Consider the following 18,486-nt stretch of genomic DNA (forward strand, 5'->3'; position numbering starts at 1 on the left):
GGGGGGGGGAGATAAAATTTTGAAAATTTTAACAGTTAAAATTCCCCAACATTTCGAAGAACACCGAAATAATGCCTAAATAATTTAGACAGTGAACTAGGTATAGTTTTACATCAAATAATTATTACTTAATTAAAGATTACTTTTAATTTCATTGTTTTACTGGCCTAAAGATATTTTAAATGATTTCGGTCGATGTTGGTCATACGGGCAAGAGCCTTTGGCCTAATACAATTTCATTTTTACTTCACAAAATCCAAGCAATTACTTCTAAGAAGTAACATTGTTATTGAAATATTAGTTTACGGCAGTAAACAAAATTTGTTTACATTTACGATTACATTACTTGCATTTCATTAATCTGAAGTAATTTTGAGCATTTAAAAATCATTGACTTTATTTTTAGGTCAAGGAATGAATGGCGAGTACTTAAATATTACTAAAGTAAGCCGTCTCCATATGGGAGCCTACCTGTGCATTGCATCCAATGGAGTGCAACCATCAGTAAGCAAGCGCATAATGCTCAACGTTAATTGTAAGTAAACTTTTATACAGTTATATGAGACAGTGAGAAACAAAGGGATGTAAGTGGACATTTTCAAGAGTAAAACGAGTTTGAAGATAGCATCCTAGGCAGCCTTTTATTGAAAAGTTTTTTCAAATCATACCATAGCGCAGCACCTATCAGAGCTACTTGCCCCAAGAAAAGAGGCGAGGTTCTCCTACCATTTGAACTGGTTATCTCCAAATTTTTAATTTTACCACTTACATCCCTTTGCTTCTCACTGCCTCATATGATTAATTGATTTTATTACTGTTAAAAATATGAGTATTTTTGCGTGTCAATCAAATGTTTTTTGAACAGATTATTTTCAACCCTTTTTAGACGTACCTGAGAATCTTCAAAATAGAGGAACTATACCTTAAAAATAACTATATTTATTTCAGTATCATACACATACTAGAAAGTCGCCCGTTAAGGTATGACGGGTGAAATTTGCCTCTACTCTTCTCTATTTAAATGAAGCAATTGCCTGTTTGTTTATATTTTGACTAGAAAGTCGCCCGTCATGGTAGGACGGGCGGTTTAACTATCCATAAAGTTAAATTCATTTTTTTAATTTTATCCATAAAATTAAAATATGCAATGTCTATGATAAAATTAATATTTATTTTAAATGTAAGCTTTTTCAAATACATAAAGGTTTTGTTTGTATTCTTTTGCAAATAGTTGCTCCTATGATTTGGATACCTAATCAACTTGTTGGAGCGCCTTTGGACACAGACGTCCTACTGGACTGCGGCTTGGAAAGTCATCCAAAATCTGTCACTTACTGGACAAGAGAAGGCGGAATTATGATTTTGTCTAACTCCAAATACGACAGTATGTTGCTGGATTCGGGCAGCTACAAAAGTAAAATGCACTTAAGGATCAAAAGTCTGAAACCTGAAGATTACGGCGCTTATACTTGCGTTGCGAAGAACTCATTGGGTGAAACAGAGGGGACTATAAAACTATATGGTAAGGAATTTTTGATGTTTACATTTTCTTTTCAATTGTTTAAACCGTTGCAAAAATTATTTGAAAAAAAATGCTTAAGAAAAAATTTAATTTTGGTTTTTGATTACTTAATCTAGAAAAAAAAAACACTGCGATTTTAATATGTGTAGTTAATCAAGGAGGGTTTTATTTTCAATATTGCTCAAAAAGGCATTTAGATTTTTAGTATCGGGGAAGGTTGCCGTCAATGAACCGATTCCATGACTAGACCGCGAAGATATTTGCCGTATCAGAGTCTGTGCAGACGCGTAATCAGTTTTAGTACCTTCCTTTGTCTGAAAACACTATACTGCAAAGTCGTAAAGTAGCTAAAATTATTTAATAATATTGTTAATCGGCCAGAAAGGATTTCTACCATTATCTTACTAATTATTGAGATTGTTATTTAGTTATAACATGCTTTGAATATCACTAATCATCTAAATGTGAACATTGACTTAAAAGAGTGCCTTTTCATGTACAATTCCCCAATTTTCATGTTTTATCATGATTCGTCACAGCAGTAACACCTATAAGAATATTCACCACCACCTGACAAAGTGTTTTTTTCATGGATAATCTCAAATATTGCTGTAACTTCAGCTCAACTACCTTTGAAAATTTCTCAATTGTTTTAAAATTAATATGACAATGAAAAATATTTTCTCAGTAATTCTTGAGAACTTTTATACTTTATTATAATTTCAAGTTATTTTTTTAAATGCTTAAAAATTTAACACATAATATACAGTTTCAAATACTTTTGCTGTTCCAAAAAAATGCAAAAAAAAAAAAGGAAAATAATATGGTCAGTGGACAACTAAGAGCATGTAACGAGCTACGGTAGCTTACAGAAATGGTGCTATGGACCTTAACGAAGTCTGCCGACAATATAGTCCTAAAAGCAACTTTAAACAGCCGCATGGAAGATACAAACCGGTTCGTTGTTACCTTAGTCACTTATTAAAAATTAAGAGATAAGCCCTCCGAAATAGGAATATGATTAGTGAATCATATATTGAAACTAAAGAAGAAGATTTTGGAAATACTTCCTAAAATTGGGGGAATAGGCCTTTCAAGAGGCTGAAAAAAATAACATATCCCACAGATTTAATAAAGACAAAAATTTAACAAAATTCTCAACAGTTCAAAAGAAGTTGAAAAGAACAGTGTTACAAAGGTTGGAAAGATATCAAGTGGTGAACGAGGTGTGATGACAACAGCTGTGTGATGTGTGAGTGCTAGGTCTTTTTTTTTTTTTGTTCCTCTTATACGAAAATAATACTTTTTAGAAAATGAATCTATTTTTTTATAACTTATTGTTATTTATAGTATTTATTGACCACCTTATATAAGTATTTGTAAGTTACGCATTGATTTTTTAATTTGAGAATGTGGTACATCAATGGAAACTCAATGGTCCATTTATAGCAACCGGTAGTCATGAATAGACCACATGCTAAAATACTTATTTTTAATTTTCATCCTTTATTGTGTATGTTTATCATGGAAGTGAAAATTATTATTAAAAGAGAAATATACCGGGAAATTGTTCCTATAATTAACGTGAAATTTGAGTTGGATTTCCTTTCTAAAAAAAAAACGGAAACAGTTATGTTGTTCATTGACGGCAACCTTCCCCTAATTTTAAACTTATTTTATTTTGTTTAATGTTTTCTAAGAACCAAAACACAACTACAAAAAGGAAAATGTTTAAAAAAAAACGAGTTTTTGTGTTTCTGTTGTTCAAATAATATGTTTCACTTGTCTTGAAAAAAAAAATGTGTAGCTTATATAAATCTTGTAAGATAAATACTAGCACTACAGATTATGCAATAACATATATTGAACTTATTTAAAATGTTTATTTCCTCGCGGATGGAGGCAAATGTTTATTAAAACAGCATTAAAACACAAAGAGAGGTGAGTAATAAATAAATAATTACAAAATAAATTCTGATTTCAAAATATATCATATTCATGGTGTATTGGAAATGCGTCAACACGTTTAAAGAAATACTGATACTCATTCAGATGAACAAACGATGCGATGGAAAAAGTGTCGAAAAAAAAATGTTTAAATGGTAAAAAAAAGCAAAAGCAATAACTCATCGAAATTTCTCATGTTTCTTTACTAAAAAAATTGGCCAGTAGCACGAAGCTGGTTTTCTTCCTACTTAACACAGTATCAAACGTGGGAAGGAAAACGGAAAAAAAATATCTGTAATAAAAAAAAATCACATATGCAAATTTTCCAGCATAGGATAAACAGATCAATAAATGCAAATTCAAACTGCATTTGCGACTGTCCCATTACATTTTGTGTACGTCTTGATGAGTGCTATGATTGTTTTGTTGAAGTATTTAGGATGTATATATATATATATATATATATATATATATATATATATATATATATATATATATATATATATATATATATATATATATATATATATATATATATATATATATACATAGAGAGAGAGAGAGAGAGAGAGATGGTATGTGTGCGTATTGCCCTGACAGATATTCTGAAAATACTCATTGTTTTTTGAAAATTCCAACAGCATAATCCTTTGGGAACTCAAAATGACATGATTTTTTGTTCAAAAACCCTACCATTTACTTCTATGTTTGGCTATTTTCAACAAGTGTCCTTTAATACCGCAAACCCCGTAATTGTTTTATTTCCAACCCTTTCCATTCATCACATCTGACAGCAGCTTAAACGCAGCCAGAAGGTTTGATAAATCACTTGAATACCGAAACACGACATTAGTCCAGCCAAAAATGATTGATACGGAATCCGTATATACGACTTTCCGTGCTACAGGGTTTAGTGAAACCCGAACGGCGGTAGATAAATATGAGAAGTTTCCCCCTTTTCGCGAAATATACACCTTTTCAAAAGTAATAATCTCGATTTGTGTCCCGCAAAAAGAGATAGAAAACGGAAATCTGACGGAAGTCATCATCTAAAGTCTTCACAGAGAGAAGATTCAATTTTATTTTACTACATGAGATGGATTAGGAGATGAATTATTTATTCTGCCCTGCGTTATGTTTAAATTTTTTAAAGGTAAGTTGATAGGTTTGGAAGAAAACTCGAGAGATAAAGAAGTTGGATTGAAATCATGCTCTTGAAAGCGGCAAAATATTGTTTGATACGAAACTGATGAGTTGAGTTGGGGACATGCTTGAGAAATTGGTGACTTGAATTATGACCAATTTTAACCATTTTTCTGGTAAACTAGATTTTTGAGCTGATTTTAGAATAATATAAAGCATGGCTGATTTTAAAAGTTTTCTGAGTTTTTCTCCTCTTTTTCAGTCTTTTTTTTAATTTTTTTTTGGCTACACTTTACGTGAATGTGAAAATGAGAGAATACTGTGACTTTTCACAGGACAGCGCATTTTACAGAAGCCCTAGTACTTTGAAACTGACAGATATAAATGTTTTAAAAAATGAAATGAAGTATTCCTCCAAATATTATTTATATTTAATGAAAAAAGTTTTCATTCATATTTCAAACCAGGGAAAATAATATATTTTCAGTAAGGAATACAAAATAATTTTATGTTCCTCAGAAACGCAAAAAAGTTATTTTTTTTATGCAACGTTGCAATTATTGATTACCAATATATATATATATATATATATATATATATATATATATATATATATATATATATATATATTGTCCTCTAGACTCAAGTATTGATACTTAGACAAAAGCAAGAATATGTAAGTAAAATCACTGTTCTCTAGTGTGATATGTATGAAAAAAATGAGATATTACGATTATTTGGGTATGTATGCACACATACTAAAGAAAAAGGATAAAAATAGGATTAAAACTCGTAAACAGGAAAATAACTCAAAATAAAATCAAATCCCCCCCCTCACCCCGAAAAAAAACAATATTGAATGTAAATGCCATGTGCCTAAAATACAGAGATTACTACTAAAGGGTGAACTAAATTCCGAAAACAAAATTTTTTTAGAAATTATGAATGAGTCAATGAAACTCAAACCCAGCAAACACCAAATGACATGAAAGGAAAAAGATACTCAGGTTTTCGTGATTAAGTAGGGGAGACCAGGGTTAGTTGTTACACATTTCTTCAATATTTTTTTTTTTTTACGCTAAACTACACTGGCCTCAAAAATTTAAGGTACAACATGTTTTTCAAAGCTCACCTTTAAAAAAAATGGCAGTAACATTAAAGTGCATAGTTTGCATGAATAATAATAACGATATTTAAAACCATTTATGAGAAAAAAAAACAAGATCTGCCATATTTTTTTTAATAGAAAATAACATATCTTTATAAGGAATAAAAAATTTGCAAATATCAAGCTACTTTTACGTGTAAGTTGTGTTGATTTTCAACTGCTGTGTGCAGTTTCGGTGACAATAGTAAATAGAGTTCAGAAAATGTCTGAGACGCCGTTAGCTCGATTCGTTAAAGTGGTGAGCAGTTGGAGGGATGGAAATAGGATTGTCTCAGACTGATGCGCTAAATATCTCAAAGTCTCGTAGTGTTGTTTAGCGACTTTGGGATCAATAACAATCCAAAGATTCTGTGCTAAGAAGACCTTGTCCAGGCCAACAACGAGCTACAACACCTGTAGAAGACCATTTTTAGTTCTTTCGGCCCGAAGGAGAAGAACCATAACTGTGCCGCAGCTTGTTGCAGACCATTTTGTAGCATCAGGAAGAAAAATATCTGCTACTACGGTGCGAAATCGTCTTCAAAACGCAGGTCTCTTATGCAAGATGACCAGTTGTGTGTGTTCCGTTCAACGGACCACAACGAAAAATCCGCTTTTGCTGGCCAAGAGAACATGTTTACTAGACCCAGCAGCAATGGGCTTCTGTACTGCTCATAGACGAGTCCAGATTTACATTGGAGAGTGCAGGGCATCTACTGATCTGGACGGAACAGCGCACTAGATATCATCAATCCAACAATGTTGAAAGGCACAGTTATAGAGATGGTAGAATTATTGTTTGGGCAGGGTTCTCTCTCGGTAGTCACACCGACCTGCATGTGTCCCATGGAGGAACTCTGACTGGTTTGAGATATCGGGATTAGATCCTTGATCCATAAGTCAGCCCATATGCTGGTGCTATTTGTAATGATTTCATTCTGAATGATAGTAACAACTAACACCATCAAAACTGTAGCAACTTGCCCCATATGACGCCACTTCAAATTTTGGCATATATTACTGGTATTATATCGTTGTACAAAACTTATATATGTATATATATATATTAGCACTTACCTGAAATTGTAGGCTTTTACGTGGTATAGAAATCAATTCGTTATCTGCAACGGCTTCGTCACAAATAGAAAAGTAAAAGCGAAAAGAAAAATTACTTCCAGACTCAAAAAACTGTTTTTCTTGAGCACTCTTCCTGCTATCTGACTGCAAGCACTCCAGTGACCGTCAGGGAATGATGGGTGAGTGCTAACATCTAGTGCGAGGAAAGCCAATTTCTACTGGCGGTTAGTTTTAAATTAGAATGTAACAACTTACCCCATGTAACAGCTAACTCCGTTTTCTTTATATATAAACTAGGTAATGTATATGACCAGGTATCAATATATATGATAGGATCAAGTACATGACCAGGCACGTTTATAAGGATTCTGCAGATAATAGGCGCGGCATATGTTCAACTTTGTTTCTATGAAAGGAATATCAAAAGTTTAACTACACTGCATTCTTACTTTTTTAAAGCTACTAATTTATACTAAACCTATCACGTATCTCTTTTTTCAGAAATTCCTCGTCCAACAACAACATCTTCTCCAGCCCCACAATACACAAGCAAAACCAGCAAAACAGAGGGTAAGCACACAATTTTTCTGTATAAATTTGAAAGCTTAAAATTAAAGAACTTTCTTGCTCTTGCTATAGGTCTGCGACTTCAGTTGAGTGAGTAATTGCAAACGTTACGAATTCAGCATAATGAACAAGACGCATTTGTTCAATAGTTTAAGCGAAAATTAACTAGACTTGACAAAAGTTAGAACTAATACAACTCCTTTTAAAGCGTTACATATTAACGACAAATTGCACAATTTTTTCGCTCAACTTATTTACTACAACTTTACTACTTATTTTTACTTCGGTAAAAATTTGTGATTAAATGCATCAATTTATTCTTATTTTTTAACATAACTAAAAAAATACCATGTTGAAAGATAAATTTAAGAAACTCTTTTTCTTAATTCGTACTCATATTTATGAGCCCAAAAAAGACAAATATAAAAACATAATGAGTATTGTTAAGTTATCATTACAACTACATTAGCGTAGTAAAACAAAAAAATAGCAATGCTAGTTCAAACTTCAAAAAACATTGCAAAAAAGTTTACTATGACTACTACTTAGCAGGTGGAAGTTAAACACGTTTTCATTTTTTATAATGAAGATGTTCTCGGAATTTTTCATTTTAATCTCGAAGAAAGTGTTTGCATTACATCTGCAGTTTGCGATTTTACAATATTGCCTATTTCAAAATTTGTTTTAAAAAAGGTCACGTTACCACACTTTTATTATTTAAATGGTTTGATTATTTGCTGCAAAAGAGATTACAGTCTAGATTTAATAGATATTATCAAGATTGACGTGTAGCCCACCTGATGCAAAAATGTCCAAGTTGTTACTTTTCATAAAAGAAATAATTTAAAGTAATTCAACTTGAATCAAAAGTTATACTTTCATTGAACTCTCACAAAAAATACCTTAAAAGGATATCAATTGCAAATAATAGAAACATATTCTTTTGTAATACATTTGATGCTCCAGGAACTCTTTTAAGACTTTATTTTTAAATAAGTTACAAATGAAAGTCTTTTTTTACAAACGGAGATTATTTTTATTTTCCTATAAGTTTTGTCGAAGTGGTTCTTAATTTGGCAGTAATTTCAGTAACTTTTTAAAGAAAACCATCTCACTTTTTAAAGTTTTAATTGTGTGTCGTTTTTCCTTTTGAATGTTACCTACCAATGTTATCGTATTGTTTGATGGTTTTGGCGAGTGCTCTTATTATCATATTTGGCTTTAAAATCGTTTTAGTAGAACATTCCTCTGTGATCTAATCAAGCAATTAATAATGGAGCCACTTACCTATCTAGTCAAAGTTTTTTTCCATGCGCTGCATTTTAGAAGAGTTAAAAATCTACTACTGAGAACTTTGATTTTGTCTGGACATTTTTAAAGTTGAAAACCAGTTGTGCTTTATATAATGTGTTTAATTGGTGAGTAAAAAAATTGTTAGAAATTTTAAACGTAATATTTGTAAATGCAATTGCTATATTTTATACCTAGCAGGTGTCCAAAATATTATGAAGTAATGCCAAACGAGGTACAATATTTCTCGTACAGGTGTTGGGGTAAGTGGTATCCGTTTTTAGAAGTTTGTTTGCAAGCCTTCTACAAGCGTTTTGGAGCAAAAATATTGAAACTTATCGATTTTTAATTTTTGCCTTTATTAATAAAAAGCGAGCTGATTTGTGCATCACCTGACTCACTTTTACTCCAATTTAATGATAATAGTGCCTCGGAGTAAGCAAAGAAATACTTTAAATACTTTCACCCCAAGTTTGTTTATGTGATTTAATGGTTAACTCTCTAAATATGGCCAAATTGGAACCAGATTTCAAAAAAAATGCCAAATTTGTCGCCAAGTTGGTGACAAAACTTAGCGACCAAAAGACTGGCGATATATAGCCAAGTGTCGCCAAATTATAACACCACTTGAGTTTGCATCGAAATTAACAATGATTTTACCCAAAAAGGTGTAAGACTCCCTAAGGATCATCCGAATGCAACCAAAAGAGAAGGTGCACAACGAGGTCTCACTAGGAGTCTACGTAGCAAATTTCAACTTTCTAGGACATTCCATTCCTGAGTTATGCGACATATATACACACATACGCACATACATACGTACATACAGACGTCACGAGAAAATTCGTTGTAATTAACTCGGGGATGGTCAAAATGGATACTTCGGGTGTCTCTACGTTCTTAGGCATATATCCACGCGTGGTCGGGTTGGAAAAGAAAAACTCAATATTAATTTGTGGGCGAGAAAAGTGGAAATCAAGGCTGATTTTTGAGTGTTTTTTTTTCGAATACGATTTTTCCTTCTTTGTAAAAAGAAGTAAAAAAGGATAGATATTTGTTTAAGTATTAATTTGAATACTTATGCTATTATATTTTATTAAAATACAATCATACGAGTGTCCCACTTACTCTATACGAAAACGTAAGCGGATCACTCACCTTTCATTTAAATTGAAAGCTAGCATATCTAAAAATGGGGTAACTAGGTCTTACTTGATAAATTATGTAAATTTTTAGCTTGAAATGTGTTTGCACATGCATCTTTTTATAAAATATCTCCTGACATTTAAGGTGTTGGTTGGAAAATTATATATCAAAACAGTGACATCCGTGAACCAGATTGAAAGCCAATAGGTAATACGTGAAATACACCGCCAGCTCAGTCATTTCCAGCCGAGGACTGCAGTTTCGTGCTTATTAGCACTCATTAGCCCGGCATAGGAAAGTGACTGAGTGGAGATGGAAAACCTCATAAGAAAGCCAAGAGTGCGATTTACCCATTAGGTAATGTTTCTTTTTTACACATAAAACAGTTGGAAAAAAACAAATACAAAATACAGTTGCTTGATATTTTTTGTTAATATAGCCAACAGTATAAGTTGGAAAATAAATTGGAACCACTAAATGGTAGCGTCTATTTAACGTATTCTACGGAGGAATTATTATAACTTCATCCTTAGAGAAAATTTCAACCTCATCTGTATTAGTATAATAAAAAGTCTCGCTATGTCTATTCTTTCCTGTAAGTTTAGTATTTTGTTTTTAAATTTGCGTGCTCACCCTCAATTTTAGAACTGAAAATATTTTACAGTTGTCGTTGATGCAAATTTTACAAACACATAGTCACCAGCGTTTGCAGTTGAACTATTATTTCTTCTAGTTCTTCATGATTGTCTCGTATTTTATAAAAATATTTTTTTCATCAAAGTTTCATTTCCTTCGTAAATAGTCATCATTTTAATGAGACCCATCTACAACATAGTGAAGGAGCCCACTTACCCCTTTTAGGGAGAATAAGCGTTGTAAAAGGGACCCCTCGTTTTAGACTCTTTTTAATAACAAGTAATTTTTAACCTCCATATTCGAGAATCTATATGAAAATTGGGCCTAAATTGGAGTAAAAAGAGAACTATTTAACGAATTTTTTTGAACTATTCTGCAAACTTTTCCGGTTCCGAGAGAAAGATACTCTGAAATTTTCAGCGAAATCGACTGGGTAATTCTCGAGTTTTGCGCATTCAAACAAACAGATGCTTTTTGGAGACTTCATTTTATGCTATGTAGAGATGTTTTGTGTCAAAATACCTATTGCAGCATGAAATTTAGATTTTAACCTGGAAACACTTCTTTGTAAAGTGCTGCTTGAATTTCCTAAAAAAGTATCTTGCTGAAAAAAAATTTGACATAAGTTTTATGACCTAGAAAATGTTCTTTAAACCCGAAATGTATGCAAAACAAATCATTGTGATGAGATGTGACATGAACAGTGAAATTTATAAAAGCAATATGCACATTTCAGTTTTAGGGAAGTGACCCACTCTTACCCACTTCCTTCCACCAACCCTACCCTGAAAGAGAAATTAGCAAAACAAACCTAATACTGAATGTAGGACAATTTCTTTTTGATTATTTTACCTAAAGGATGGTTTTTTTAGAGGTATATAAATTTAGGTTCAAATAAAACACCGTTAAATGATATAAATCACCATGAATTTGGCTTTATTCGAAAGATGATTCTTTGTCATTTTCATTTGAATGTGGTTTCTGGTATGTGGCCACTTCGACTGGCTTGGAGAAAGTCTAATCGGGAAGTCCAATTTTCTATCACTTTTTGCAGCAATGTGAGTGATGTGTGGTGAATGTTATCGTCCAAGGCGTCAATCGTCTGTGGTTTATCGTTGTAGACCTAAGACTTCACAAAGCCCCACAAAAATAGTCCAGCGTAGTTAAATCAGATGATCTTGCAGGCCAATTCACGGGTCCATTAAGCGAAATTATTTGTTCACTGAAAGTTTCTTTCAATTTTGACACGCGCTGTGTGACATGTTGCACCGTCCTGTTGTCTATTCATGATGAAATGGCAAACTAAACTAAACACAAAACAAGTGACAACTATCAAAATGGCCCACAGATCAAACAGTGTTCCCGACTTAAAGTTCTATACCTCTAAAAAAACACCCATTATTTAAAACTGTATTTTATTTGCTTTCTGTTAGTATTTTATAAAATACTTTGTCTTTTTTTATACATATATTTATTTATATACATACCCATATTGAACTGAAAATGCTACGCTATGTACATGCATTTGCTTATTTCAATAAAAATCATTTTTCTCATAGGAACACAACACACTACCAGCGAAAAGATGCTTTTAGGAACATGGCAGAATTCTTTAATCAAGGATGACACGGAATGTAAGTCAACAGCCATTAACGATGAATAAATAAATGTCTGCTTCATAATGCGTCATGTTGTTAGGAAACAAAAACACTCAAATAACTTTTCATTTTTCGTCGAGAAAATTAAACTTATTTATTATAACTAGTGTTCGCCCAGTGGTCGAAATTCAACCACATTCATAAATGAATATTTGAGAAAACTTGAATGAATTTAACTATTTCCAACATTTTTATTTCTACTCTTACTCATGTTTACTGTATCTCGAAAAAAAACGTACAATTTTTACATGTATACACAATAATTCATTCCAATTTTACTTTTTGTCTGAATCTCAAAATAAATGGATGAAAGGAGATATTTCAGTAATGGAGTCGTTTCTGAAATTTTAAAAGTTTTATTATTGAAAGAGCATGCTTAAAAACATGGGTTTTAGCGATTTTTTAAATAATTTGAAAAAAAAAAACAATTATTTTAATCGGTGCGCAGATTGAAATTAATTTTTTATGCACATTGCATCAAAAGCGATGAAATGAAATTCACTGATGTCATTAGCGCACATCGTAAATTATCATAACCTGGAAACGCGGATAACAGCAAAGCGTAAGAAAAATAGCGCGGCAATGGATCAGCGCGCCAAAGTACATCACTTGTAACGTCATAAAGATAGCGCCTTATTTCCAGAATCGGATTAAAAAAAATAATAATAAAAAGTAACTGTTGTGAAAATAAAAGTTTTTCTTTCTCCACTTTTTTTTTTTTTTTTTTTTTTGCTTTATTCTATCAATTTCAGTGACTAAAAGTAGTACTTTTGACTGAAGGAAACAACCCCATTGAGAAATTTGTGTGGTCGTCAAATTCTTGGCTTGAACAATTTTATTTTGGATACCATGTTGCTTTGTCATAACCCTATTTAAATAGATATTTTTCTATTCTTTGATTACGCATTCAAAGGAAAAACATTTTCCACCTTGGCATTGGAAGCAACAAATTTGACGCCAATGGATAAAAATCGCCAGTTATCCAATTTTCGAAATATTCCTGCATGAAATGAAGCATAAAAACTCAGTTTATACGTAAAACTTCTGTATGGAACAATATTACTTATAAAACGTATACTATTATTAAGTAAGTTGCTTCTTCGTCATTAGAAATATAAATTTTCAAGTAACAAATGAACGAACTCTATTCGTGGCAACTGTTCATTCAAAAACACTGGACGGCGCAACATTAGTTCATTTTTTTTAAAAAAAAGTCATCTTTGTGATTTGTTTATGGTTAAGGGCGGTGCATAACTGATGTCACATTTTTCAACATTTTCGACCCCCCCCCCTTTGTCACAAAGTTTCGCACTTCTTCATACCCCATCTTCCTTTAGTCACATGTCGCACTTTTTTTCACAACGTTCCTATTAAAAAAAGGCTTCTTGTCACATTCTCCCCATTGAACGTTTCTCTTTTCATTTCTTTCCTCTCCCTTGTCACAAACTGTTACTATTTCGTGAATCCCACCTTAAAGCGAATCTTCCCGATTAAATCTTCCCGAATGAAATGATGCTGCAATTTTCAGATTATACGTAAAACTTCTGGATGAACTGCATTTCTTTTTAAAAGTTTAATAGTATTGAGTTAGTTGCCTTGACCTCTGCCATTATAAATATAAAATTTTAAACAGTAAAGTGAATAAATTCTACTTGCTACATTAAAAATTGTCCATTCAAAAACACTGGACGTCGCAATAATGGAGCAATTTTCTTTTAAAAAATCCTGTTTGTGATTTGTTTGCGGTTTAGGGAATTAACTGAATAATGCACTTTTCAAAATTTTTGATCCTTCTCCCCTTTGTCACAAAGTTTCACACTTCACCAACCCTCTCTTCCTATTACCACATGTCACATCAAAAAAAAAAAAAGGCTTGATGTCCTTCTTGTCATTAATTCCCCCCCCCTTGTCAAGGGGGGAAGGGGACTTCATTCGTAGTCAGCTCCTTGCAAACAGAAATTTCTCTACTCTTTTTTTACGAATGCAAAATAAATATATTTCTCGCCGTGGCACCCTCAAAGCAGAACATAAATCATCTAAATTGGTTGCAGAATTACTTTAGAATGTAAATGTATTTATTTCATTATAAAAGTACTGGCAGTAAAAAGTTTAATCCAAGAATTCAGAATAACTTCATTTGAAATGTTAGTGTAAAACAAATATTATCATCCGTTCAAACCATTTGCCATTATAATTTAAAATTTTATTGAATAAGTTAAACAAAAGAAACTTTTGGCAGCATATTCAATCGATTGGAAATATATATATTTTTATCTATCTTTATCGTATACGTTTGTTTACAGTTATCAATGCCTAATTTTTCGCCCTTTAATGAGTGAAGCTAAGTAAATTCTGCCTATTAAATGGTAAAAAACATTTAACGCCTCAGTAAGCTTTTGAAATTCTTTAAATTTTCCACTGCACACTAACGTATAGCAAAAAACAGTCAAGCAGTGTTTCCGCTTCACTGAACTATTAGTTTAATTGTTTGTTTCGTATCGCTTTCTCGAAACATGAAGAGTAATTTAGCATAGTATTTTTTCCTCGGAAAACTTTTTTTATCGTCTTTTTTATACTATTTCAGCAGCACGTTAACTAGTTTTTTTTAAATGCTGATTCTTCCATAGTTGGGACTTTTTCAGGCGTGTCAAATCGTGTGAAATATTCTGGTTGCGACTTCAAAAGTAAACATGGTTCAACTTTTATCAAACTCAGCTGCTATTTTTCCTAATTGCTCTTTATAATCCTCTATAAAATACATTCGAAAACATTACTTCAACTTAGCACAGTCAAAAAATCGAAGAGACGATAAAAACACAGCTAAACAACATGCAAACAATGTAAAATTTGAATGATTTTTTTATATATTTTTTAATTTTACAAACTTTTAATTGTTTTTAAATAAAGAGAAGCATGTGAAATGCAGAGACAAAGTGAGGCAGAGAGAAGCAAAAGATTGTTATTGAACTTTTTAAAGTTTCGAATAAAACGCAAGCAAAGTTCAAATTCCACAAAGGACAGACATTGAAAGTTTTCTAAATTGCGCTGTATAGAAGCACCTACCAGAGCTTTAAGTACCATCTCTTCACCTGAAACAGAACAGAGGTTTTCCTACCATTTAAACTATATACGTACGCATTTTTAATATTGGCACTTACATCGCTTTGCTTCTCTCTGCCTCATATCGTTTCATTAATTGATTTTACATGTTTTTATAAATTGATAACATTTTGCTGTCACATTTCAGCTGCTAGAAAAGCAGAACTGTCCACTGAGCTTTTGGAAAAAGAAAGTACCCTCGGAGGAATTGCAGCTGCCGCCGCTTCTGACCATGAATACAGAGAGCAAGGCAAGAGCTTTCTCATTGTACAAAGAGATAAAGAATTAAAAGCAACAAGAAATACGTTGACCCCTTTTTTAATGCTAAAATTACATACATAGGGAAGAATGAACGATAAATAAGTCGAAATCAAGCAAATATTTCTTTAAAAAAAAGAATGTTTCTACAAGAAAATTAAAGATTCGATAATTATAAACTTGATAGCCTAAAGGTTCGCCGTTTGTAAAGCTTTATCTTCAACCGAAGTCTTCATTTTAATTATCTTTGAAATACTAGTTTTTGTTCAAGGTTCTTGTTTCACATTCTTTCTTGGAGGTACCTTTCTTTTTAGGCAAATTTTCGCCGCCTCAAGTGATTGTAGTCACGACCGATTTATTGTAGGTGCCTCAAGTACATCTCTATATCTCTGTCTCTCTTTTGAGTTGTCATAACTATGCATTCATTTCTTTACGTTATGTCTTATTTATTTATTTTGTTGTAGAATCTCTAACAAAATATTTCAATTAAAATTTAGTTTTATTGCAAATTCAAATGTTATTAAACATATCATCATTGTCTGAAACTAAATTTTTAAAAATCTCAATTTTTTGCATTTCAAAAGGAAGTTTTATTGTTTTAAATTTATCTGTTAAGAAAAGAAATGCATTTAGTTAAGGTTAAATATTTATAGTTTTACGAAATAATCATGATTTGTGTCATATTCACTCAATGTAATCCATCAATGTAATCCAATCCATAATTTTTCAAAATTGAGTTTAGTTCAAAAACCTCTATCGAAAGGAAATTAATGTTTTTTGACTTTCTATATCAAGTATATTTATATCATCTAACTTTTGAATTTAAAATTAAAAAAAATATTTCTGGGAAAAATATTGGGATACATTTTTTTTTCTGTACAAGAGTAGGGTAGGTATAAAAAGGGCTAAAAATGAAAGCACAGAGAAAAAGCCAAGGAAGGCTAAAATTGCTGCAAGTTCTTTACAAAAATAGAACACAAAATCAAATCATTCTTAAGGAAAACAAAAAATGTGGCACAGCAATTTCAACAACAAAAAGAAAGAAAAAACTGTAGTAAAGCTCAATGAATAGACAGCTTTTTATTTCTGAGATTTAAAATATGTTTAAGGTAATTGTAAAACAAAGTAGTGGTTTGTATACAAAAAATTAAATGATAGGGACAAATCTTCAAAACGCGAAATTTTATTTCCATTTCCTCATATCTTTGGCGCAAAATATAAATGCAAATAAACATATTTAAGTAATTGCAAGGAATTTGATTTTCTATAATTAGACATATTGCATGTGACAAAGTTTAAATAATGATAGTTTTTATTTTAAAATAAATGCTCTTTTTTTTTTTTTTTTTGCAATCGCGTTATTAGTTGATCAAATTTAGGATTTTCTGCTGTAGATAATGCTCACAAACTTTGAAATAACGCTACGCGTCGGTAAAATAAACAAAAGATTCACAGACAAATGTTAGCTGAAGTAATAAACGTGCTTTCTATACTGTTACTTATATTGTGAATCATTATCTAAATATTACGGTTTTTCATGTTACAGGGACGGAAAGAAAAGAGAGCAGAAGACGTATTAATAACAGTATATCAAATGCTGTTAGTTTCACAAAATGCCAAAGAATACTGCTCCTGGCCTTTGCTAGTTCCATCGTGTGTCTACTGATTCTTTGAAGAAAGGTCAGGATGAACAATGCCTGGGACAAAACTGCAAATTTACGAATTTCTGATTTTGACATTTGGTGCTGACAAAGCAAAATGTAAACTTCAACAAAAAAATATTCTGTATAAAATGGAACACTTTCACGCTCATTATTGAAGTATAATTTAGTGACCCACAAGAGACTACGCCGTAGTGGGAAATACAAGTTTCAGTGACGCATTTTATATGTGTATATATCTACTGATTTCATTGCTCTTTTCCTCTTGTATTTCAATCAGTATGAGTATACATGCATATATACACATATAAGCATATTGAGGTTTTGACTCGTGTACATACGTGAAGTCTTATTTTCAGTGGTGGCAAATCTGTTGCAAAGTTTTGAATAGAAAAATAGAGAACGCGGTATCAATAAAATATGTTAGTAAATGTGATTAAAATAGGCGATGCTAAAGACAACATAACATAAAAGATACTTAAAAGTATTTAACCAATAGAATGCAGCAGTTTCTAGAGTGGAAATTATAATGTATTTTTTCCTTAAATAAATCCTCAATCAGCTTTATAATCAAAATGCCTATATTTTTGGCTTATAAGTAGGGGAATGTGGGGTAAATTAAAATAGTTAAAATAACGTACATTCGTCAGGATGAACATTTGTTTAGAAAATTACAGTACATAAAGACTAATTAGCAAAATTGAAATAAGTAAAATTGGAATTGAAACATTAGTTTTTTATTTCCGGCAGTACGTTTGTACCTTCAAAATAAATTGGAAATTCTTCACTTTTTTTATCTCGTAAAGAAAGTGAAAAATAAAATATTTTCTAATAAAACATTTTCTATTTGAGAAGTAAAAATATTTTATTATTAATAAAATATGATAATTAAATAAATTAGCCTATTGATGCATGAGAAAAATAAACGATTAAATAAAATAGTAAATAAATGGCTAACTACGTGAATTATTAAATGAAGGAATGTAAGTTAATTAATTTACAAATAAGTGCGGAAGTGCTTTAATAAACAACTGAATTAGTTAAAGAAATGAACAATGTTATTTTGCCCCCTCCATTTTGTCTCGCACGTTTTCCATTAATTGCACGAAATATTGAAAAAACAAAATCTTAATATTAAATAAAAAAATAACTGCACCGAATGTTATTGGATTCAAAATATTTGAAATAAAAAAAAAAATGTTTAGGTTTTGATAATAACAAAAACGAGTTTCGACGTACAACAAAATATTAAAATACAAAAATCTTTAGTTAAATATTCCTTATATGCATTATATTATTTTATTTTCAGAGATAATTTTTCCCTCACTGAAAAAG

General features: G+C 31.5%; 1 protein-coding gene across 1 annotated transcript in view; it reads left to right on the forward strand.

Moving 5' to 3' along the window:
• The window catches only part of LOC129220153 (lachesin-like), a 428,258-nt gene extending 411,094 nt beyond the window's left edge, over positions 1-17,164 (forward strand). The window contains exons 5-10 of the mRNA XM_054854546.1: positions 407-535; positions 1,232-1,522; positions 7,338-7,406; positions 12,035-12,109; positions 15,381-15,482; positions 17,037-17,164. Coding sequence (XP_054710521.1) covers positions 407-535; positions 1,232-1,522; positions 7,338-7,406; positions 12,035-12,109; positions 15,381-15,482; positions 17,037-17,164 — 794 coding nt within the window. The remainder of the gene's footprint in view (positions 1-406; positions 536-1,231; positions 1,523-7,337; positions 7,407-12,034; positions 12,110-15,380; positions 15,483-17,036) is intronic.
• Positions 17,165-18,486: the final 1,322 nt, after the last annotated feature.

The sequence above is a fragment of the Uloborus diversus genome, chromosome 1, assembly GCF_026930045.1.
Source record: "Uloborus diversus isolate 005 chromosome 1, Udiv.v.3.1, whole genome shotgun sequence".
NCBI lineage: Eukaryota > Metazoa > Arthropoda > Arachnida > Araneae > Uloboridae > Uloborus > Uloborus diversus.